The 25128-nt window shown below is 38.1% G+C and overlaps 1 protein-coding gene across 1 annotated transcript in view; it reads left to right on the forward strand.

The window, feature by feature from the left end:
- Positions 1 to 5423: 5423 nt before the first annotated feature.
- The window catches only part of garem2 (GRB2 associated regulator of MAPK1 subtype 2), a 70604-nt gene continuing 50899 nt past the window's right edge, over positions 5424 to 25128 (forward strand). Inside the window, exon 1 of the mRNA XM_088928111.1 lies at positions 5424 to 5535. Within this exon, the coding sequence (XP_088784237.1) occupies positions 5424 to 5535 (112 nt within the window). The remainder of the gene's footprint in view (positions 5536 to 25128) is intronic.

Consider the following 25128-nt stretch of genomic DNA (forward strand, 5'->3'; position numbering starts at 1 on the left):
TTACATCACAGTGTCAGTTGAATACCTTGCTAACTGAGGAGAAACATGTTAATAAGGCAATTATGGCTTTTACTGTATCAGTACAATATAAGGGATATTTTAGAAGTGTACGTAAATCTTTACAAGGATATGTAAAGTCTCACTTACATAAAATACAGAATTATCCATAGGGCAGCCTGCCTTCTAGACTGATGATGAGAAAATTACAATAGGAGCACAGAGGATTTGTCCTTAATACAAATGGATCCACAACAGAGTAACAAAGTCTGCATGAGGTTTTAAGAATGAATCATTTCCAGAAATGTGTAAAAACATAACTGTTTTTTCTGCATTTATTTTAAGCTCCAGGATCCTAGTTCAGTGCCCAATACATCATACAGGTGAAGGTGAATTTTAGACTCATTCCCTCCTGTTTTATCTTCTCTTTGTTTCTTTTTGTTTCTTTCTTGTTTACTGCCGTCTGTTTTTTTAAAGGCTGCATTGTGGCTGGATAGAGAATGTCTGAGGAAATTTCGGCCTCATAAGTTGTTGAGTCATCTGGCCTCCACTCAGTTGGAGTTGCTATCTACAGTAGTTAGATAACCCTGACTTTGTGGGCTGCTTATATAATCAAAGGAACAAGTAATAGGTTTATTCCATGCTGAAAAAAAGAAGAAAGAGAACACAACGTTTCGGCCGTGGAGCCTTCTTCAGGTGTGTGGAGCCTTCTTCACACACCTGAAGAAGGCTCCACGGCCGAAACGTTGTGTTCTCTTTCTTCTTTTTTTCAGCATGGAATAAACCTATTACTTGTTCCTTTGCAGCCTACGCATGCTGACGCAGCTACCCACCTGAACTTATATAATCAAATACCTCAGCCTTTAAAAAACTGCTTTTCTGAAGACTTGTGTTTGCCTAGATATTGAGACATTGACAAGTGTGAGAAAATAAATTGTATTAATATTGTTACAGCTTTAATGACAGAATTGTATCTAAGATTTCAGTTAAAGTTTGTGACACTTGGAAGGGTTGACACTTCAAACTTCAAAGGAGGGAGGGTGTTTGCTGAGCTCTGGGGGGGTCCCTGGAGCAGAAACAATGGTAAAGTTTACCTTAGAAAGCTATGTAAGTTGTGGATTAATGATTGTTAAGGAGCAGTACATGTCACGCCCCACACTCTCCCTCCCAAAGACCGTTCTATTCCTGTCACGCCCCACACTCTTCCTCGCAAACACCGTTCCATTCCTGTCACGCCCCACACTCTCCCTCGCAAACGGCGTTGCATTCCCAAATCCACTGTTTCACAATCACATTCCTAATTGAACCCATCACATTCCCACATGCACCAGATTCCACAAATTCTCACTCCAGAACCAATTATCCAACCACGTCCCGTTCCTTTCAGTATTTAAAGTTCCCTCACACACCAACCCATGCTCATTATTAAGAAGCCTCCAGTAGAACTCTCTTGTGTGTGGTTCTAAGCCTTTTGACTGATCTCCTGGTACCAAATCTTTGCTCCTGCCTTTTGACCACGCCTTTTGGATTTTGTTTTTGGATTGTCTTTTGGATTCCCCTCATTACTGGACTCTTTGCCTCCCTAATTGACCAAGCCTCTGGATTATGTCTTTTGGATTGTCCCTGTGCTACTCTGCATTCTGTGAGATTCACGCATAAGGATCCTCCAGTTCTACCAGTCTGTTTCCAGACAGTACAGACATGTGTAATATAAGATCACATTAATAGAGCACAGAAAGAAAAGGGGTAAAAGGAGGCAAAGAGGAAGGAAGAAACAAGAAGCAGGGGGAAGAAAGGAGAGTCTGCTGGAGTTGGTACTTGAAGCTTGCGCCAGGCGAGAGCCCCTGCTTCATGATCATCTAAATCAAACCTGACTTCAGCTGAGTATTTGAACCTTGTTAGAGAGCATGTTCTGTGTTTTAGGGAACTCTGGTTTCCTGGGTCAAAGATACCTCAGTTAGAAACGTATTTCCTGCTAAGGGTGCACTTTTATGGATAGGGATATAGGCTCCCATTTATTTTGTGGCATCCGGGGTGCAGAGAGATTTAATTGCAGGTTGCATTCTATTTAGTTAGAAGGTGACTGATCTGTTGTGTGGCCTCTGCAGGCTTTAAGAGTTTGCTGCTTAGTAGCAGTCTGGGGTTTCTGGGTGATCAGAATGTTAGGCCTCTGCAATGCCTTGCTTGTAAATACTGTACGTAAAGTAACTTGTGTTTGTATGTAGTGTAATTTGTGTCTTGCCATTGTAACAAATTTAACCAAGTGTGCCTGAATTATTACTCCTCTTAACAAAGCTGTGCCAGAGAACAAAGAACTCATGTGCCTTCAATTATACCAGCCACTCTGGTACAGTATATTGCTAGAAGTCACCTACTAGTTGGGGGGTTATGAATAATTATTTCTCTTCTTGGTAAAACCCCACGGTCAGGCTCTTTCACCAGTTTTGTAACCCTCCATTTGTAACAATATGAAGTAGTGAGATTGTCTGCAAATCCTAGCCTTGTCAGCCATATTTTAAAAGACTAATCCTTACAGAACTATGTTAAGGGATTGTAATTATTCTAAACATCTTTATGGCTTGTGGCTGTTGTTATTTTAGAGTCATGAGGGGTCATTCCTGTTAATAATTAAACTTTCAAAACCACCAATTGTACAGCATGATTAAGTGTTCCCCACACACACACACACTTTTCATCTCTCTATTTATTGTAAAAGACTACTTACTATACACTATCAATGTTTATAATTAAACACTAACTCTTTCTGAAAGCATGGAAAAACTGATCTTAAAGTTTCTTCCTATCACAGTTCAATACAAATTCAAAGCAGTATTGAACCCCAGCTTCCATGTTGCATCTCTTTTGTATATTAAAAACAAGAGAAAGGACACCGCTTCAGATGCTTAATAGTCTCCTTTCAGAGAGACTGAAATGTGTCTAAATTTACATGCTATAATGAGAAAATTAAACTATGTCTCTTAATTTTCCTTCCAAATCCTTTTGTTTCATAAAACAAAATTGGTCTTGGCTAGTTACACCAACATCACTCCAAGAAGTGAGTGACAAATTACATTCATTTTAAATCATTATTGTAAAGAAATATAGGGTGTTAATATTATTCCATTGAAAAGCACATCTTTTGTCATGCTTGTCCTTTTTAAGGGAATGACATAAGCTCATTGATTATTGCAGCCCTTGGTTGTTTTTTAATAAAACAGGAACCTCAAATGTTCTAGTGTTTGTGAATGATCTCACCACCGCTAATGGTGAGATACAACAATACAACTATAGTCACATTATTCATTTACTTTCTTATTAGTTCATTCATTTGTTTGTTTTTGGTCAGTTTTTTTTTGGCTTATGTTGGATCAGTGACCTCAGCCTGACTGCTGTAGACATGCATTACTGCAGGAAGTTATGATCTAACAGTATCATGTTGATGGATCCTCAAGGGTGCTTGATTCATACTGGAAGATACACTGAGATACTGGGATAAGCCTATAATCATTGATCACATAGTCATTCACAAATGTCCAGGCATCTTGAGCCTAGGCTGGAAAACTCCAACATTGAAATAGCCCTTCTCTCTGTTGATAATGTGCAAATTACTGTAAATATCAAAAATGTTTACCAGTCTAATAAGCACAGTGCTCAGTCTCAGTTTTGACCACCAAAAGCTACTGAAAGACTTCTCAAACACTGCCATAATAAGAAAAAATAACAACTTCTTCCATTTACATAATGCTTTTCATCTTAAAAGGTCTAAAAGCATTTAACAGACAGGAGGGGACCCACATCATTGACTATTTAGTGCAACACCATTTTCAGTCCAGCACAGCAAGCTACAACAAGCTATAGCAGTTCATGTGTAACTGAATGTTTCTTCAACTGAATTTTACAAGCCTCTGTTGGAATTTGGCCAGGATACCTGGGTTAACACCATTAGAAAAATGCTGTTACAACTTTAACAACCAACTAATTCTGACCTTGCTTTATCCCTTTCATCTGGAGGACAGCACTACCTATTGCACAGTATCCTTTGGAAATTCTTGTCCAGCGGAAAGAGCATCACTTACAGGTCCACTAACACAGCCCTGAAACACACATTGCTATGACATCTGGCAGGTGGTTTCCTTTTAAGAGTCACTTCATTCCATGAATTACAAGACCGTTCATTCATTCATTTTAAATGCTGTCTGATTAAGTACTGTACATTTAGGCTGTTTACAATAATTATATTTTAGATGACAAATATATTTTACATCTTGACCTCTGTACAGCCTACAAGAATCATGTCCTCAAAACATGACATATTCACCATCACAGAAGATCACAGTTGTCCTCTTTTTACCTGACACCTGTACAGCTGAAGATTATGTGTACTGCACATTATGTTGGTTTCTTTGGTCACAATTTCATTTAATTATTGGAGAGGTTTTAAAGTACAGTCTTTCCCAAAGTTTAAATAGCATTTCAAATATGTACCCATGCATGGTTTTTACAGTAGGTTTATACTGTTCCCAGCTGTTATTTATATTTATTTTTATAAGGATTACAGATTTGTCTGCCACCACATTTCTAAAACATTGTGTACAATTACCTAAGAAGACGTTAGTTCATTGGTGATAACAAATTAGTAATCTAGGCATTATAGTGAAAAGAATAATCAATATTGCCTGTCCTCTCTCTGCACATGTACTGTAGGTTCCGATACAGTGCAATCACTGACAATTTTGACTATGCTATTTACAAATTCTTTGGGCCAAATGAGTGTATTTTGAAACTGTGCTAATTAATAATCAATGTTTTTTGTAATTCATTCATCCTAGTAAATAGTAGGTACTGTATAATGTTCTAAGTGTCTATTAAATGAATGTAAAAGCCTTTACTGAATAAAACTAAGGCACAGTACATGTTACCAATACTTTCCTGCTCAATATACTGTAAGTTCTGTTACTTTTTAGAGAGAGAAACTCACGAATGGTTTTTGGTGTGGTATTCTGACACCTGCTGCAATAAAATTAAACAAGATACAGATTCTGGAATGAAAAATACGAGTTACAGTTATTAGTTCGTGACCAGTTCGGAAAAGTCTTGCCAACGAGGAAAAAGTAGCAAGTAGCTCTATAGAAAGGAGATGCTGAGCGTCTCTCCAAGAGGGAATCGTAGAGAAGCTGGTTTGCTTAGTGTTACAATGGGTGGTGCTCCGTGTTGCAGTATTCAGTTGACAGTTTCTGGGAGTAGGTGGTGCTATTAAAATTCCAAAGGGAAAAAGCTCTCTCTCTCCGATGAAAACCCATTCATTCTCAACATGGCGAAGCCTGTAGGAATTCCTCAGAAAAGATACAGGGCACCTCAGATGATGCTGATGACCCGTTGCGGTTTACCAGACTTCCGAACTCCCAGCCGGTTATGATGTTGGAAAAATGGACAAGTTTTCGGCCAGCATTTCCGAGATCAAATGGAGCTCGGTGTCCTTGCCTTTGGATTTAGTAGTCAGCAAATTCAGATTGCCGACGCTTGTGCGGCTCGGCCAAGGTAAGAAAAGTTTACTTGTTTCGAAGGTGCACCTTTTTCGAGGGAGTGAAAAAAACAAGGGCTGTCAATTCGGTTAACAAAGGTTTTGACAGTTCCTGACACTTGCTTGTACATTTGAGACGCACTTTTAGTTAAGCATGAATCTTTCTTGATGCAAAGCTGAATGAATATCACAACGCAAAATGATGCACTAGATAAAATTCCCTTAATTCACAAATGGGAATATAGTATTTCAGCTCAACTAGTTATTTAAAGCCGTTATTGACATCACATTTTGCTTTACCTATTTAAGACATCCTGTATATAAAAAAGATTATTTCTCCCTTGGCACCAAAGGTGACAAAGTGTCTATGATTGTATTCCAGAAGTGATCTACAGCTATTCATATGGAAATCTTGTAATCGGCAACCGAGTGTCCTGAATACTAAGAAGCACAGCGAGAGCAAACGTCCAAGTTTAAAACAATTATCTGAACAATGTATGCCCTTTCCGCTATTTTTTTTCCATAGACGCGTCCCAGAGGAGATAATAATATTTACTTTAAATTACTATGATTGCAATTTTGAGTCCCTGTTTTCTGCGTGGTTTGATTTCCAGTCTTTTGTATTTGCATACAGAAGGAAACCCCTTCTACTTAAAAAGGCTTGGGGCTGCAGTCATATGCGCTTTTAGGAGATTTCCCATTTTCAGACATGCGATCTTCTTTTTCAGTTGTCAGATACAGATGATAGTTCTGTAGCAATAACATTGTATCAAACGAATTTTTAAAATTACTCACATTGCATTAATGTGTGTGCTTTATAACGACATTGAAGTAAATATGAGACAAGACTTGAGGGTGTATATGAGGGATCACACACGCAGAAGTAAAATAAAATATTTTTCACTTGTGATTTTAAATTATCTCCAAGGATATATTCTCAAAACAGACAGGCATATCATTTCCCATCCTTGTTTAGCGTAACGCGGTGAAATAAGTAACTCAGCACTTCTCCAAGTGAAACTTTATCTCGGTGTGCGCTGGCTTTGATATAATTACTGCAGCTATTTTCCACATGCTTAAACTTAAAGGTGCAGTGCAGATATGATTTGTTTTAAAGAATGAAGCTCTCTTCTTGCTTTTCTTCTCACTTATAGTCCCCACTCCCTACACATTTTATTTTCTTTCTTTTGCTTGTGCAAATCACACCTGAGATTAGTCCAGATATTAGTCTTTATTATGTGTGAATAACTTTGACACATAATGCCAGATTTAAATGCCATAGGCTGCAGAACATATTTTCACGTTTACATTCTTACATTCTGCAGCGTAACCCGAAGAAGTTACGAAGTGGTACATTTATTTTGCACTAAACTGGGGGGGGGCACATTGCACTTTGTATTTGTATCTAGTTCATCCTGCTCCGTGGTGATTCTTTCAGGTCTACATCAATAAAAGATCTAGGTTTAATTAATACCTAGTGCGTATACTTTTGGACTCTTAACTGACAGTCTGGGGTTCAAGATCACGCTACCTTGAGAAAGGTAATTTACCCCAGTTGGCCCAGGCTACCCTGCTGAATAAGTGGGGAACAGCCTTGCTGGGGTTTAATTCATGTGATGGATCAGCATCCCATCCGGTGGGTGGGGGATATGTGTGTGTGTGGGGGAGGTAGTCACGTGTTTTTGAGTCTGAAGGCTACAGAAACCAGAGACGCGCTGGCCCGCTGAGATGCGCTGGACAGGGCAGGAGACAAAACCAAAACTGAATTTACAAGTCTAATTATGAAACGATATTTCAAGTTAACGGATTAAAACAACCGATTCTTCCTAAGAGTTCCTCAGAAAATAGATATTTTATTACATTTTTGAAAACAATAATACAAACCTAACACACGATTAAGGGTTTATCAGTCTTTGCACTGTATATTACTGACCACATAATATTTAGATCTAAGCATATTCCTTATTTCCCAAAGTTGGTAGAAAACTAAAGGTTCAAAAACCAACAGAGAATTAGAAACAAACCTCTAAATAAGCAAATATAAGGCAATTATTAGTAGATTATCTTTAGCTTTCAGTCAACTCAAATTAATACAATTCAAATAAAATATATAAATAAATATATAAATTTCCTTAAATCTGGATTTTTTTCTAACAGTTTCAAATGAATGTATGCTAAATTTATTTTGTGTATAAATATGCCTAAGTTGTAGTAGTTGATATGCAGATATGCACAGTATATGGTGGGAAGCCTTTAGGGTTCATGCATGGCAGTTTTTCTCTCACCAGACACCTATGAGAATAAAACAAACATTTTGAAGGTTTTTCACTCTGGGTTCTTCTGGGTTCTGATTATAAATGTAGCTTTAGAAATTAGTATTTCAAATGCAAAACTGAACAAAGTTGAATAAAAATGTCTTGCAGCTGAAGGAAACGTGACACTTTCATTATCATTTTCACAAACTCTTTCGAATTAGTCACACATCAGGAAAGGGAGACATGGTTTCAGGTTTGAGTTAGATACAACATTCAGTGAGAGTCCTATGTATTGCAGACCTTATGAATGAGAGTTGTCCTAGAAGTTTGGTAAACTTGTGGTGTAGTATATCTCTAATCCTCCTACAGAATAAATTCCAAACTGTTGAGTTTTTTTGCTTGTTCTGTGTCTTCTTGTGTGGCCGATCTAGTACTGTATCCCAGAGTAAAACTAGACTGGATTTACAAGAGGACCCCTGGACAGTCTCTTTGTCTAACTGACCATCAAGTACTATCTGTTTGAGTATTTGTTCAGATTTTAATTTCACAATGGCTGTGTTATGAGTGTACGATTATAAAGGAAATGATTTTGACGTTATATATTGTGTTTTAGTGGCATTGCTCTGATACCAATCTGTGAAACTGGCCTTTAATAAATGTACAGGACAAAATGGCCATCCAAGTGATATGCACAACTTTAAGTAAACCAGTAGGCAGCCATAACTGTTGGTTTGTATAAATCTGGATTGTGTATTCCATCAGTTGTATGTTAATGTTGCATAACCAGGTCATAATCTATGTGCTTCTATGATGGGAATTAGAGAGTTGAGTTGTGTTAGGCTGAAAGTTCTTTTCAACGGACACATGGTAGAAGACAGTTATTGGAGTTTAGTTCTGTATCTTTTAATACTTCACAAACTGTCTATTGTTGGGAATGTAAACTAAGATCTAGTGCGCTATTATTGCCTTTGATTCAATAATGATTTACATTTTTTATTACTTCCCAGAAATTTTGCGGTTCTTTTTCCTGTGGTCTCATAAACAGGCTTTTATTAGACTAATGAGTTCCTCTTGGAGGAACGGAAAAAACATTTTATAACCTGAGATGGCTAAGTTGTGCTGTGTGTTTTCTGTTAAATTCTCCCCATTATGGAATCGCCACATGTCAAGTCAGTGGGGTTTACTGCTTTGACCCTTGCTCTAGCAGGAGATGGCAGAGGACTGAGCTCTAAAATATGCACTGTGGGGCCATCTGTCACTGTTCAAGCCATGAGCCCCATAGTACCTGCTGTAGAGCTGGCACTGCAAGGAAGACAGCTCTCATTGGGAACATTGCAAACCCACAGGCATGCAGAAAACCAAAAGGCCACTGTTGTGCAGTAAGCTAACATAGCCCACACTCCAACAGGCACTCAAAATGCGCACTTCTACTGAGAGAGCCACTCTACATCCCCTGTGTTCTTAAAAGTAAAGCAAATTGTAATTCTTAGCCAGTGGGTGTACTTATTGCAATTTTAATCCAAACCTGATGCATAACCTTTTTTTATTCTGGGTAAGTGTATGAAAAATCACATCAGCTAAATGACACATTAGCACATCTCTGTCTCATTACCTTAACCTTTTTTTTTCTCAGTGGGAGTAATTGCTCAGAAGCCTAAGTGGCTCACGGTTTTTAAGCCTCAAGAATCAGCTCAGGCATGAATCTCAGGGCCTGCTGGAGTTGGTGTCACTCCACTAGACTTTTTAGATCCTGAGACCTTTTAGATTTCAGTGGGACGCACTGATTCATTATACAGAACGGGAAGAGAAGGTAACTGCTAGTTTTTAACTTCTGTGCCCCGTAATTTCTTTGTCTGAACTATTCTGAGGCCGTTTTCCCCAAAAACAAATCAAGTCTTCTTCTTTCTGCCCTCTCACGTTGTAGATCTGCTGTACAAAAATGTTCAGGTATCACAAGCAGTTTCATGCTGAGCCAAAGATACACTCCAGCTAATAGTTAGAGTGCTATAGGCATGCACTAAAGTTGCTCTACGGAATCAAAGTTCTGGAGTCAGGGGCAGCAGTCATTCAGACTACAGTCAACTACAGAGCAGAACCTCTCATACTTGTCATGACTTGTCATACTCATATCAGCCATCAGCCATCAGGGAGACTGAAGCCATCAGGGAGAATGATGCATAGAATTATGCTGCCAGATAAATTGTTTTGATCAACAACATCTGTAGCCAAACAAAAATCAATCGGGTTATAAGCCTGTCTGTACAGTGGTGTTAATACTGTTAATACAGCTAAAATTGCTTATGTGATTTTCTGTACTGTAGTATTGCTGCGCTGGAAGTCCCAGAGCAATTTTTCTAGTTTAAAGAGCCATCAAGAAAAAAAAAATCACTTTCATGTCTTTTTACAAACAGAAGTTCTGATGATTATTATTCCTAAAGTTGACGCTCAGGCTTAAGCAGACGTGATGTGTTGCCTGGAAAATCTTGCTAACTGTTGGGAGATGATGTGGCCTAAACTCAAACTGATGATGTTTGGACTATAAATCTCAAGCTGCACTGTGGACAAATGCCCTTCAATGATCCAGCCCCTGGGGAGGCCACAGAAGCCTTTTAAAAAATGCATGCTACTATACCATTAATGGAATTCTGCCGCTACATTTTTAATACTGAATTTTTTAATTTGGGGGATCTAGGCTTTGCATGGATGACTCTGAAAGCTTAACTTTTCTGAGCCTTTTATATTTATAGCTACAACAGATAACTACGTATAATGTAGTGATTTGTAAGAACTGTAATTGCAAGTTCTGGACTTACATTAAAGTTACATTGTTGGCATATTGAATATTTATTTTTGGCTGTATATTCTTTGTAGAAAAGGTTAACGGCCTAACGAAGTGAGCTGCAGTTCTTTTTACCCTTTTAAAGGGGAAGTCATTATGACTCTAATTGTTGAAGCTCTATTGTTTCCCTTGCCTGACATTTTTTACAGCTGGTATAATTTAACACCTAATACCCCACCCCCGTTTGACAATATAATCACTGTAGTTTCCTTTTAGACTTTTTCACAGTGTGGTTAAACCACCATATCAGAGGCTGCCTCTCTGATTTAAAGCAGTAATGCTTTAGTTTCACCTAGATTCAAATTCGTAATGGGATGATTCAATACTCTTTCTTACCATTTCTGATGAGTTCTCATAAGATAAGTGATGTTTGAGCAGGTCTTTTGTGGTGTGGCTAACACCCCTTCTCATCCCCTAGTGTTGAACCTGAGCTGTGCAGGGGTGCCTGAGGCCAGTCAGAGTGGAGTTCCTGACCTCTGAAGTACTAAATGTACTGTATAAGTGTCTTTGTAGCATGGTTAACTGCTTAGCACTTTACAACATGAAGCTTGAGTGCGATTGTTAATTTCGTACAAATGTAACTAAAGCATATAAATAAAGCATTTTTATAGCTGTATACATCATGTGGTTGCGTCACATCACTTACAGTACTGTACTAAAAAGCCTCTGTACTTTGATAATGTGTGCTTTTTCCATGAGAGGAAGGTTCTAGTAATGGAACATGTGCCCCATTTGAGTTGAGTTTTTATTTTCTTCTGAGTACTGCTTTTTGTTAAAGTGTATTGTTTTATTATGTTATAACAAATTCATTCATTTTTTCTGAATCAACATGCTTTTAGGAGATGCATTGTACTCAGACATCGTATCCAGCCAGTCATCAAGGAAATCAGTTTAAAAAATGCAACTATGTACTGTAGCTTGTACTACATTCGCACACCGTTATGTGTAAATGACTGCCTTCTGTTCCCTATTTTAACACACTTTTCCTTGGTTTCTAATTGGGCCTTTTGGTTTGTGTTTCACCAATGATCTTGAGGGCATTTTATTTACCTAGCTACTTACTGTGGGTGGTGGTGTGGAGAAGTGGTAACGGATTCAAAAGCCATGTGGCACATAGCTACAGTACCCTGGAATATAGGGCTTTAATTCTAATGGTTCCCACAAACCCATCTAAAAGGGGTACTGATGATTGAATGTTGCAATTAGCTCATTGTAAGCTTTGTAAATTGCTCTGGATATAAGTGTCAAATAAATTAATTAATAAATGGAATGATGCCCAATATTCTAGACCTTGAGAATCTCTTAAGATTTTTGTTTTCCACAACACTTTCCAAAATGCTTTAACCTAAAATCTAATCTGCAATAGTGTAATAGTGCAAAACAATATGTAACGAACAGTTCTTTCCGGATCCTATGCAGATGACACAATCCGGGGTAGAATGAGAAACACAGGGGAAAAAGCCATGCAGGAATCGGGAATGAATACAGGGGGGGGCATGTCCAAAGTGCGCAGGTGTCCAGGGGGGTGACTCCGGGGCAAACAATCCAGAGGTAATCCAAAGGGGGAATCCAAAAACAGGCAAAGTCCAAAGCCGGGCGGTCCATCTGAGACTAGACAGGTTAAAAACAGGAACCGGTTCGGAACCGGCGGGGGGAACGGAAACAGGAACAGAAACTTAAAAACATGACGGAGCCAGGCGATTACAGATCCCGGGCTCACACAATATAGGAATCAATGCAGAGCCCCGAACTGAGTGGGTGTCTGGCTTTTAAGGGGAACAGGAAGGAGGCTGGAACAAGGGGCAGGTGCACAAAATCAGCTCCGAAGTGAAAGAGCCGGAGCGCCCTTAAGGAGGAGGGACTACAATCTTGACACAATAGAGAAAACATTCTCCTTAGCAATTCAGCACTGTTAGATTACATAATGCAAAATGTTCATGGGGCTGTACTCCATATTAGTGAATGAACACTAGTTCTTGAGCATAGTACATTAATCAGAGAATCTACTGTTAAATAATGTCCCTTTATATTAGACATTACCTTACAAGCGTATGATTAAAAGTCAGTTCATCATTTAAAATTGGTCTACGCAGGCTGGCCACTTTATATTGGCAGCCATCTAGTTAGTACAAATGATTTTTTTTTTTATCCACAGTGAGTTCTTGACATTGCAAATCATTGCAGGTTTGTTATCTGTTAGCACAACCACACTTCAATCAGTGTTATTTTTACAGTAAAAATATACATCTTGCACTAGCCATTAAGCTAGTTCTATGAGAACTGCAATAAAGGGAATTCAAACTCTTGCTTCATCTCAAGTGATGGATAATTGTTGTATACTGTAGATCTTTGACAATAGGAGGTTTGTTCCTTTTATGTGTGTGCGGTGTAAAACGCAGTGACTTGAATAGGATTTCCCCCAGAGACGATCATTATTATTTAACACCTTAGCTCTGAATCAAAGGCAGAGTATTTTTCCAAACTGTGGGTAATTGCCAGTTGATTTTAGTTTTTTTTCCAGTTTCCAGAAGTGCGATTTAAGATGTGTGTCCTGCAGCTTTTTGTTTCAGAGATTTGGTGTACTGATTAAGTCCAGTTCAGAAAAAAAAAATCAGAAGATAGAATTTTGTCTACAGCACTGACTTCATTTATGTTCTCATATAAACGTTTTTGAAACCTTTCTTTTTACAATCACTCTATAAAATAAGTAAATCTTGGGTATCTGCCATTTAGTAGGCAATGATCACGGGTGAGAAACAAGATAATATTTTTACCTTTGTTTCTATGTTCTAGATTTGTCTTGCAGTCTTATGGATTTAAAGTGTCTTTAAACAGAATTTTAACTTTATATTAGACTCTCAAAATTGCCTGCTGAATAATTTATTTGTTAGAGGCATGTATTGTGTACCATGTAACTCCTCATCTACCATCTCAGTTGGGGAAACAAAATGAAAATCTTTGCCTCAGATGTATTTCCAGTTGACAGAGGCATCGTAGCAATTAAGAATCTTCTTGAGCTGTGCTGGGGTGTCTTCCAAAATTCTAATTGTAGGGTATTGAAATCTGTATAGCAGGCTGCCATGAGGAGCATTAGATAAACTGTTGATGAGGTGAGCGAGTCTGTGTTTCCCAGGTACGTGATGCCTAATTGGGCAAAAGAAGGGAGCGTGAGCAGACATAATTATAGAGGGCAGTCAGGAGTGGCAGACCTGGTATTTAGACCACATATAAAGCAGACGATTGCTGCCAACAAATTGTTTTCAGCTGCTGTGTTTCTCTTGCTCTGCCTGTATTTTACTGTTCTCAGGTGGATTTCAGCCATTTCTATCCTCCTCAATGAAGGACAGGCATGTTTTATGTGATCATTATGTGAAATCAAATTCTTGACAGAATTGTGTTCTCTTAGAGTGTAGTATACAGGAAATAAGCTTTGTTGAGGTACAGGCTATTAATGTAAGCTTGCGAATAAACATGAGCAGATACAGCATGTTAAAGAAGTAAGATAATGTGCATTAGCAAGGCTTGATTATAGTCTTGACTTATGGTCTTGGTGGTACACAGATGTTATATCTCTCTAGCGCTGAATGACGTGTTCTCATCTGTTGTTTTGTTAGTGATGCAACCAAAATATTACAATAAAATGCATAAAGTATTTTGGCATACCATCTAGGTAGATCACTGGTAATTTACTATTCTTATTGAGTAATTTCAAAAATTATAGCTAATGTGATTACATACAGTAGTTGTAATTTTAATTGACCTCTGACACACCCAAGAGAATGTAGCTGTAATTAAACAGTATAGTTATTATAATTGATCTGCTGTAGCAGAGTTACACCTCTCTTTGGCATACTTGTATTGCAATAGTGTCATAATCACACATATTTGCTCCAGTGGATGTCAGTTCATTTTGTTGAATTACTATTACAGGAATTTCCTTAATCTGATGTTCAAAAGCAGCTTTAACCAAAAAAAAATGTCATTAAAAATGTCATCAGAATGTACCACCTTTGAGGAACTGATATCACATTCAGGGTCTGTTCTGCCTTTTGCACATTGTCTGTCTGTCCTGTTCTCTTCAACCCTGTATTGGACTAAGTGGACATAAGTGGAAATTGACTGGATGTAGCAAACAATGTGGTGAGCAATATCTAACGTCTAAGCAGATAGAATTCCGGAAATATGTTTGTGATATTGTTTGAGTCCATAACTTGGGTCGTGTTCACCTAAAATCTTTAACCTAACCTTTCAGTTCTGTTTTTCTGTCTGTGAGATGAGTTTTCTACAATTGGTAATTCTTGTAGGAACAAAAAAACAGGGTTCATCTTCAGTGTACAAAAAGAGAAAGCTGAATCTGTTACTTTTTCTAGGTTAGTCCGACTTGAACAATACGGCACAAAACAAACTTACACTTTACTCAAATCATTATAAATGTAGCTCTATCAGATGTAGTTCTACTTAGTCTTTCTGAGTAGGAAGTAGAGGCATCAATATTATATGGTGTTTTGCAATGAAGCCGTAATAGTTCAAAAATTATATTTAAGCCTGTATATGGGATTTGTCCTCCCACATGAGCAAAACACTGCTGTTTGGATCTATCATGCAATCTTTTCAGCTAAAATGTCTCTTTGTTAAAGAGCTAACATGCAGACATGGTAATTTGTTTAAATTTAATCAAACAGGTCACAGATTTTCCAATATGGGAAAAACAGAGTCCCTTTTGTAATAAAAAAGGGAATATGAATGGAATATAAAACATGAGCTGTGCAAAGACACTTCTTATGGCTCTTGTGTTTTCCAGTATTGCTTACTTGTTTGGTACAGATCTGCTTGAGCTCGATTTTCATGCATTACATCAAGAATAAAAAAATGGTGACAATTTCCAATAAAAAAGAAATGCTAGTTTGTTCCCTCCTAATAGGTGAAGTACCCAAAATTCTGTCAGTGTCACATCAGACAAGATGTGTGTGAATGGTACTATCAAGTGCTTGTTAAATGGGAAAGCAGGAAATCAAGTGGGGAATACAGTATAGTAAAGTCATGAAAAAAGAGGTAAAGGCATTAATGAAAATATGGGAATGAATAAAGTATTTTGACTTTAATTTAATTGAAAAAAGAGACATTTTGCACAATGAGAAAAAGAAGGCCATAAGAATTATTGACTAATTAGCTGACTTCCTGTAATCAACAATATTTTTTTATCAAAGACCAAAGTGCTTGCTTACAGACTGCAAGAAAAACTGTTCTCTGTCTGGACAAAAATTATTCCAGTACCTTGGACTGTCTTTCCAATTAATATGAAATATTCAATTCACCTGATCAAGAAGAAAATGAAATCATCTCCAATCTCAAAAGGGCTTTTACACTTACAACACTTACATGAAAATAAGGTCTCAGAAATCTAAAGAGATATTCAATAGATGCAAACTTCCCAAGGACATTTAAGTAAACACCATCATGCCAGAAGATAATATAATTTATTATTAATTGTCAGGGTGAAAAAAGGATCATAAACAGATGAGCAAAAGTCCCAAGTTAATAATGAATGTAAACAGACTGGGGGATTTGGGGGAGATTAGGAGTAATTCTGAAGGGGAAGTTGCCTTTTTTCTTGAAAAGAGAAGTTTTTGATCTAAGTCTGCTGCCTGTATTTCAGAACTGGAGTGAAACTATAAACAGCCTCGAGAACCATGAAAAGATACATGATCTGAATAACAAGGAGAAACAAAACAAGCAGTGAATAGGTTAGAGCACAAAAGTGCATGTGACATCATTGTAAGAATGAGGAGAACTAAACAGCAATAGCCTGGACATGTAGCAAGAAGGAGAAGGCATTGTAGGATAAAGGATACCAAATCAGAAATGCCAAGAAATTACCACTAAGATAATGAGCCCCAGGTCATGTTTCAGAAGGAGGATGGGGGCTGTGACATTTTGTTTATCAGAGGGACGAGCTTTGAGCAAAGAATGCTTTTTGCATGGACCGCAGTCAAAAGCTGAGTAATATTCTCAATATTCAGACGTGGAATGACAAAGACTGTTGCGGCTGCCTTTAAGGAACAGCTTTTCTTCTGTTTTAGTTTTGTGTTTTCCTTTTTAGAAAACGGAAATAACAACACAATCAATATATATTTTTAAGAAACTTCTGGCCACAGAAGTTCAATTTCATAAAGTCTCGGCATGAGCTGAAAAACTGAAATTTTCTGGGATACATAGCAGAGGAATCTAATCCCCTGATCTGAAGCAGTACATACAGTAAACATGACCAGCAGCTTGTTGAAAACATGGTTTTCAGAAATGCTCTCTAGCGACAATTTAAGTGTTTCTTACAAGGCTGACAGCCGACGAGCCACAGTCATGAGAAATCTGGATTTGCCTAAAGAATTTGTTTGAGGCTGAATGTCACATGTACAGTATGCATTTGATTTTGTTTCAAACTGTATCATTTAGAAGATTACACTGCATAGGCTGTTCTTTGTCGGTGTTAAACTAAGTTGATGGACTATAATTAAAATGAAATTACATTGAAGTTGTGCCGTCATTTAGTTTCAAACTACGATTCAGATGGTGCATTTGTTGTTTTGAAATATAATTCAGTTTACCGGCTTTACAGATTCTTTTGGGGAAAGAATCTGTTGTTTACTTTTTTTGCAGTGTTTTCATAACATGCTCTTAGGTGACCTTGAATCATCTATGGAAATATCAAATTTAAATAGTTTAAAAGCCAATAAAAGTGGAAATGTGAATTTTCTTTCTTAGTGTGCATCTTTACATTCACCTTATTTTCTTCTACTTCATCGAAGGTTTAGAGGCTAATCATTGATAAAACTGCTTCTGAAAGGATTTCATTCAGGAGAAATCATGCAAATGGGTGTTTAGTTACAGTAATTGCATCATTGTTCTACAGGGCTCATTTCCTTGCTCCCTAAGCAACCCAATGACTTAGCATGGCTGAGCAGCAGCCATGCTGAACAGGGCAGTGTACTGCCAGTGGACTCTTGTGCTAGTCCATCGCAGGACACACACATACTCACACACACTCACACTGGGGCCAATTTGCACAGAAGGCAATTAGCCTGCTAACATCTTTGGACTCATATACCTTGTGAAAACCCATGCAAACACGGGGAAAACATACAAACTGCACACAGATAGCACCGCAGATCCAGAATTGAATTCAGAGCCCCAGCACTGCAACGCAGCAATGCTAACCACTGTGCCACTGTGATGCCCTATAGCAATGATGTGTTTTGTAACAGCTAATTTTTTTTTAATTGGGCTTTCCTATTTTTTGTTGTAATGATTATTCCCAGTTTGGAATAGTGATGTGTTTTGTCACATCTTGGCTTGTAGCTTTGAAACCCATAGCCGCACACAGGGAAGGATTTCAGGAGGCTTTCAGACACTTGTCTTATTACACATCACAGGCATTTTTAGCCTCAAGACTGGAGGTTCAGCTCTGCCACCAACAGTACTGCATGCCTGCAAGTGCCAGGGAGGCTGTGGGGATCACTGAGGTCAAAGATCCCTGCACTCAAGGTTAGGTAGCTGAGCACCATGAGATATCCCAGTCACAGCTGGCTAGTGGCATGACCCAGGCTCACACCCTGCATCACAGAGCTCAGTTTCAAGCAAGCCCTCTTACCAGTTAAGCCACTTAGGAAACCATTATATCAATGATCTTAATTTAAATTATACAATGACCTAATTCATATCAATACTCTAACCTCTGGTATTGTTAGAAAACTAACCATATTTGCAGATGATACCAAAATAAGAGAATTAGGAAACACTGTAGAAGCTGCAAAAGAAACTCAGATGTAGATAGAAGTCAAGACTGGACACATGGCACTCATCATTTCATGTGTTTAAGACGAGAGTATTACATTCAGTTAGCAAAAACTTTAGATGAAAAAACTTGCTTGAAGAAACTACAGTTCATATGAAAAGTTCTTAGGAGTTTATGCTGACACATCATTTACATCATCTAGACAATCTGGGAAAACAACCTCATGTGCTTAATAGCCACCTCTTGTTTGAAGCTTTTCTGATTTTGTTCTTGTTTGTTAAATGTAAACACCTTGAACATTTTACTGTGTGGTCAGTTTTTTGGGACTGTTCTCGGTTTGTTAGGCCTCACACCACTTGTTGAGAAAGCCATTCTGCTCATCTAGTCCTTTTGGAAGTTAGTAGCTAATTGATCCAAGAATCTCCTCCGGATGTTTCTTGAAACAGGCAAAGGTATCAGTTTCAACAACATAGCTGGGTAGTTTATCAGTGAGTATCAGTGGTGGTGGGTTGTAGTAAATATAGAAAATGCAAGAAAATATAATGTAATATAGTATTCCAGGTATCTCCAGTAACACAGGAAATTAAATAAAGGCTTATTAAGGAAATTGAAAAAATGATTGAATTGATTCCCAGTCAGATAAATACAATACTTGGTAAATTAAAAATAGTCTAAAACATTAAACAAGAAAACAGTGGTTTCTAAGTAACTACCAAATCTGAGTTAAAAACTGATGTGCTGGCTGTCCAGCTGCCAACATTTGGTCTGACTTCAGGCCAGTTGCAATTGGCTGTTCTCCAGCAGTTTAGTGTGAGGATAATTTTGTATGAATAGGCCTGCACTTGACAGTCGCTGCTATCCACAAGGAATTGTAATTCACTCCATTTAACCAGTGGATATTGAATTGTTTTTGCTACTCGGGGACTGAAACAGTGTCTTCAAACCATACTAGCCCCTGTGCATTTTGAACTCTTGTTGTTCTCTGCATATGAGTGGCAAATATAAGAAACCCATTTACACAACAGGGAGAATATGCTCTACAAATATTCAACAGGACGCATTGTCTGAAGCAAATTAGTTTGCAGATGGAAGTTATTTGCAAGTCATATGAAGAGGGCCATAGCTTTGAGCACAATAGGAAGTATGGCTGCTATATGCCTCAGGCAGCATGAAAAAACTAAATCCCTAACTTTAGGGATAGGATTACAGAGTTGTCAGGCTGTTGTCAGGTTTGCCTGAACGCATTGTAGAAGCTACTAGATTGTGGAAGTAACTATATTTTTTTCTAAATCCTGGCTGACTCCAAGTAAACATGTCTTGAATTTTGATTTAAAGATTAGCAGAAGTCTAGAATTATAGGGTCATGAGTGCCCCAGCTTGGGGATGAACAGTTTTGAAACTGTGTCAGCATGCTGAATTTGAGGGCTTGTTTGAAAAACAAAGCAAATAATAAATCTACTTAAGAGTCGCAAAGCATTTCTTACAATTAGTTATTTGGGGTGTCCGTCTGTTTGGTCTGATCTATATTTGTTTTGTTTATTTGTCTGTTTTAGTTGTTTTCAGACATCCATAGCCGTGTGCTTGAACACCCAAACTGAAAACAATATTAAGTATCCAAGGGGTAAAAGAAATCCTAATTATTTCCAAAGATAAATTTGCCTTGCAGTGCTGGGGCCCTGAGTCCATTTCCAGACCTGGTGTGCTGTCTTTGTGGAATCCACATGTTCTCCCTGTGTTTGTGTGGGTTTCAGTAGGTTAACTGGCTTCTGGGAAAATTGGCCCGTGTGTGAGTGTGAGTATGTGTGTGTTTGTGTCCGAGTGTACCCTGTCATGGACTTCTGTCCCCTGCAGAGTGTATCCTGCCTTGCGCCTCTTGCTTGCCAGGATTGTCTGTGCTCCTGAATTGGATGAAGCAGTTATAAAATGGATTAACAATTATATATGTTATAGCAGAACAAACAGTGCATTTATTCTTAATGGATTATGGTATTTAATTAGTCAGCAACTCGCCATAATACTATAATGTTGGCACAAATCAAGTGTTTAGAAGCAATTTCATTCATATTTCATTTCAAAATTTAATTTCTCCCTTGCTGTTTGAGCACCTCTTGCCTAGACATTTTTGATGTATCCAATATCAGTGGGGTACTGTTTGTCCACCATGCTGCATTAGTGCTCACTGACCCAATGAGAGTGAAAATCTGACCCTGCAAGCAGCCTTCCCTGTTCTGGTGAGCTCCTGCTCAAACAGAGGTCTGGGCTTTCATTTTCTGGCATAAGCTCACATCATTTAATTCTAGAGGCTGTTTTTTTTAAAAAAAAAACATGCTTTATTGGATTTTTGAAACAGGAGAAGACAAGAAAATAAAACAAACAACTCCTGTCCTAAAAAACTGGAGAATATTGTCAAGAAGTTGGTGAACATACTGTATTACATGTACTGTATTCCCTTTTCGCATAGACACCATAGAACAGTAATGTCAGGATGCTTAACAGTTTTTCCAGGCAGCTGAGCACTTTGTAAGTGATCACAAAGATGCATTCAGATGCCTTCTGATAAAATGGTCTTGGTGGATGTCATATCACAGGTGATCATAGGTTTCTTGACAGTGTCTTCTGAAATTGTGAACACTCTATACTCACAATGAAAAATCTTGCTATATACTGTATGCAGCTGAGAAGTTTACTTTTACTATATTATACTCTTTATTAAATATATAATAGCATTGACTCTTTCTCAGTTTTAGGGATCTGGAAAATCTCAACAGTTCCTGTTTTCCACCACAAAAGTTCAGCACCCATTTGGGTGACTTGTTGCAACTATATTGTGCCAGCAAGCCCACTGCATCGCAGATCAGGTGGAGTAGTGTGCAAGCCCTCAGTGGAGTAAATAAGGACACCAGGAATAACAGTCCCACTGTATCCGACATGGGACCAAGGATCCTTTGTAAATAGTGAGAACATTGGGTTTTTTTTGCATCTCATTCAAGCAATAGTACCTCTGACTGCAGGGTGTCTCATCCGAGGAATAAGTTTGAAAATCTGATCTGGAAAGAACAGTATTGTGTCCTAGTTCACCAACACCACTTATTGTAGCAACTTTATCTTCTCTAGAGGTCTCTTATCCAGGTATTAAGCCCTTTCTTGTAAACTTCTGAGATCTGTCATTACCAGAGTATAAAGGGGGTAATGTTCCTGTCTCTAGATATTTTTAGCAATTTCAGTTAATTGAAGAGTACTTAATTGCACGTACAGCACATTCAGTCTGAACAAAGATGGTGTACAAAGACTGTACAAAGATTTGCTGTCTTTATACATGCTCTATCCCAATTATTCTAAAGCTTTCTTATTCATGTATCAACATACATTATGTCTTTTTACAATACTGTGTTGAAAATATTTATTCTTTATTTTTATACAACTTTCTTGGCTATCCAAAAAGGTTTAAATTTGTTTTTGGCATCACCATAAAGAACAACCTTTCAACATAAAATAAACACACATTAAAAACAAACAATAGTCCTAGCCATGCAACAATACATATACACTCATCACACAATACTCATATTACACAATCATTACATTAATCTGATAGATTTAACCAGAAGTACTTACTTAGTTGTGTTTAATATACTAATTGCGAAGGGAACAATATTTATTTTGTATACAATTTCTTGGCCATAGGTATTCTAAAACAACTCCCTAAAGGCAGCAGTTTCTGAACTGGCACATTTCTGAATGGCACATTGGTAAAGTGAGTAGCACAGTCACTTCATAGCTACATGGATTTGCATTTGGCTTTTTCAGTGTGGAGACTGTATATTCCCATTGTATGGATTACATCGAAGTTCCCCAATTTCCTCCCATAGTATACTGTAAAGACATGCTATATGTGTATGATGTGTGCCCTGCAATGAACTGACGTCCCATCCTGCTGGTATAAGTCCAAGAGAGGCTCTGGCTCGCCATAAACCTGTAATTATCAAAAGCTTAATGAAAACAGACGACTGGATGTACTGCTAGTATTTGCCAAATACTATACAGTATCCCTGGCTTGTGGGATTTATAATGCCTGCTGTAATTTCTGTTTTTGGAGAGAGTACAGAGGTCAATGTCGTAGCGTTAAACAACAAAAGTGATGGAGCAAGCAAGTGAGGAATGTGCAATTTACCTTTTTTATGTAAAAGACAGTTCCAGTCTTTTTAAGATTTGTTCAGTACATTTAACTGTTTGAGTTGTTGATAGGCCCATTCAATAAAATGTTAGAGTAGTTGAATGTATTGTTTTCATTAAAACTATCAAATTGGTGCATGTCCTTGATGGAGAAGCATAGTGTCTGTATGTAATTGTCCTTTTTTTGTTTGTTTCATTAGACAAACTGACTCAGCAGATGTTTGATGTGTGCAGGATACAACCTGGACAGGACACTAGTCCCTCACAGGGCACACACAGACTCACAACAGGACCAGTATCTCAAAAGCCAATTAACCTATCAGTATGTCTTTGGACTGTGGGTTGCAAACCCACACAAACTCAGGGAGAACATATGCACCCCAGGTCTGTAAGGCAGTACTGCTAACCATTGTGCCACCATCCTTCCCAAATTATTTTGAATCTGAATGATTTTTTATTCCGTTTGATTGAAATCATGTACAATTAACATGTTAACTCACTATGTCAAACTATGTCAATTTAAAGTTCTGAGTGAATTTTGTGTGTGTGACAGTGCAAGTCAAGGCTTTGGCCAGGTTCTCCTCTGGGAGTGAAAACTGGACACATTTGGCTTAAAAGAAAACTGCAACACTATTTCTATATTTCAAGCTTAGAAAGAATCAGCATTGATGAGTGGATTTCAAACCACAATAAAAGTAAAATATACACAGTAACTTGTAAAACCTCCAATTTACATCACAAAATATACTGTATGAAATGTCCAGGTATGCTCAGCTCCGTATTGCCGTCATTGTCTGAGATTTAGAACAAGGCAACAAAACTTCCTGTGATGTGTTACGGCCTTACTACATTGTAAACAAGCAGACTTGTGAATACGTCTCTTTTAATCCAGCAGAAATATTGCTCTCGACTTCGAGACAATTTTGCTGACAAATGCTGCTTACTTGTTAACTCTGCTTTACATTAGTCATTGCAGTGACTTGTGACCAGGAAGGGCTGGTTTTAAGTGCCAATTCTCATGAACTCTCGCTCTCACCTGTGGCAAGACCAGAGGTTTACAACAACATGACAACCATACGGTTCTTGATTTTGTGTTTAATTCGGAATTTGTTAATTTATTTTGTAACTGATGTTTAATAACCTTTCTGAGAAATTGGGACTGCAGTTTCCCTTTCATTGCCTCTTTAGTATCGTGTGTGACTGGAATATCACTGGAAGAAAAAGAACTGATTTGATTGGTCAAGTTGGTGATTCTACATTCCACAGGCTTGACTCACAGCATATATTAGTAGGCAGGTGTGCTGACGCAGGGAGTCTGTGTCTAGGCTATTGTAGTTCAGGGTGTGTGTGTAGTAGTAGAACTGCAGCTATGATTCCTGTGCTGTTCCATTAGTAGACCAGCCAGCAGTTCCAGTGTTAATGATGGCTTACAGCACTGAAAAGATGGCAATGATTTTTTTTGGATTAGTTTTATCAGTGATTGAAGGATTCAAAGGAGAGTATAACTGATTTGATAATAGTAGGTTTCTAAAATTTGTTTTGAAGCTTCTGAGCAAGTTGATTAGGGTAATGTTGTGGGGAATCTAGGCATGAAAGGGGCTAAGCCAGGTAATGCTCAGCAGAAGGACTCCGAGGAAAAATGGGCCATGAATCTTGCAGAGAAGGGAAGACTGACCGTAAAGGGCCGAGCCAGCTTATAAGCACCAGAGTGTTCCAGGGCAGGATAATGCTACCTTTTCCTTTTTTGGACATTTAAGGGATTTGTTCAATAGGAGAGGAAGAGGAACTGGAATGACTGTGCAAATGTACCTCTGGGGAAGAGACTGGTTTTGGGTCTGAGCAGGCCCATGGAGACCACCTGTACAGTACATCACAGGAGCCCAGAGGGGTCCTGAAAGCCAATAGCAGTGACAGAGCATTGAACTGTGCACTCCTAAACTGGTGGAGTCTCTGGGATAATTGTAGTGGCCCAGGGGCCAGCATTCACCACAGTGCATGTTCAGAATTTCTTCTTTTTTTTAGTTGATCTCTAGTATCAAAAATCAAGTGGCAACACACTATCCTCATTTTCTACATCCATTCCTGTCTACAGGCAAAGTGCAAATCAGCAACAACGTGACTTTTGAAACTTACATGCCTGCATGCATTTATGGACTAAAATAGTGTAATCCAGTCATACATACTCATAAGTCTTTGAACGGCCCTCTTAACCTTTAAGTTATTATCCTTAATGCACTTAAGATTAAATTAAGATGTACTTTCATTCACTGATATTGAATTGCAATGTTCTGCAATTTTGTAATTTAAGACAGGCTAAGTTAACCAGGAAGAAGATAATTGTTTAATATAATTTAAAAGTGGTAAAAATGTACAGTATTAATATTGATGTATTGGTAGAAATGCCTACATTGGAAGCACGATTCTCAGAGCACTTTATAATCCGATGTTTGAATTTACCTTTTCCTTGTTTGAAACTTGCCAAAATTAGGCCCAGAGAAGGGGGTCCGATACCTGGTTAATCCTGGCAGTATCATATGCTTGTCTCAAAGATTAA

Source organism: Atractosteus spatula, chromosome 2, assembly GCF_055471065.1.
Source record: "Atractosteus spatula isolate fAtrSpa1 chromosome 2, fAtrSpa1.hap1, whole genome shotgun sequence".
Taxonomy (NCBI): Eukaryota; Metazoa; Chordata; class Actinopteri; order Semionotiformes; family Lepisosteidae; genus Atractosteus; species Atractosteus spatula.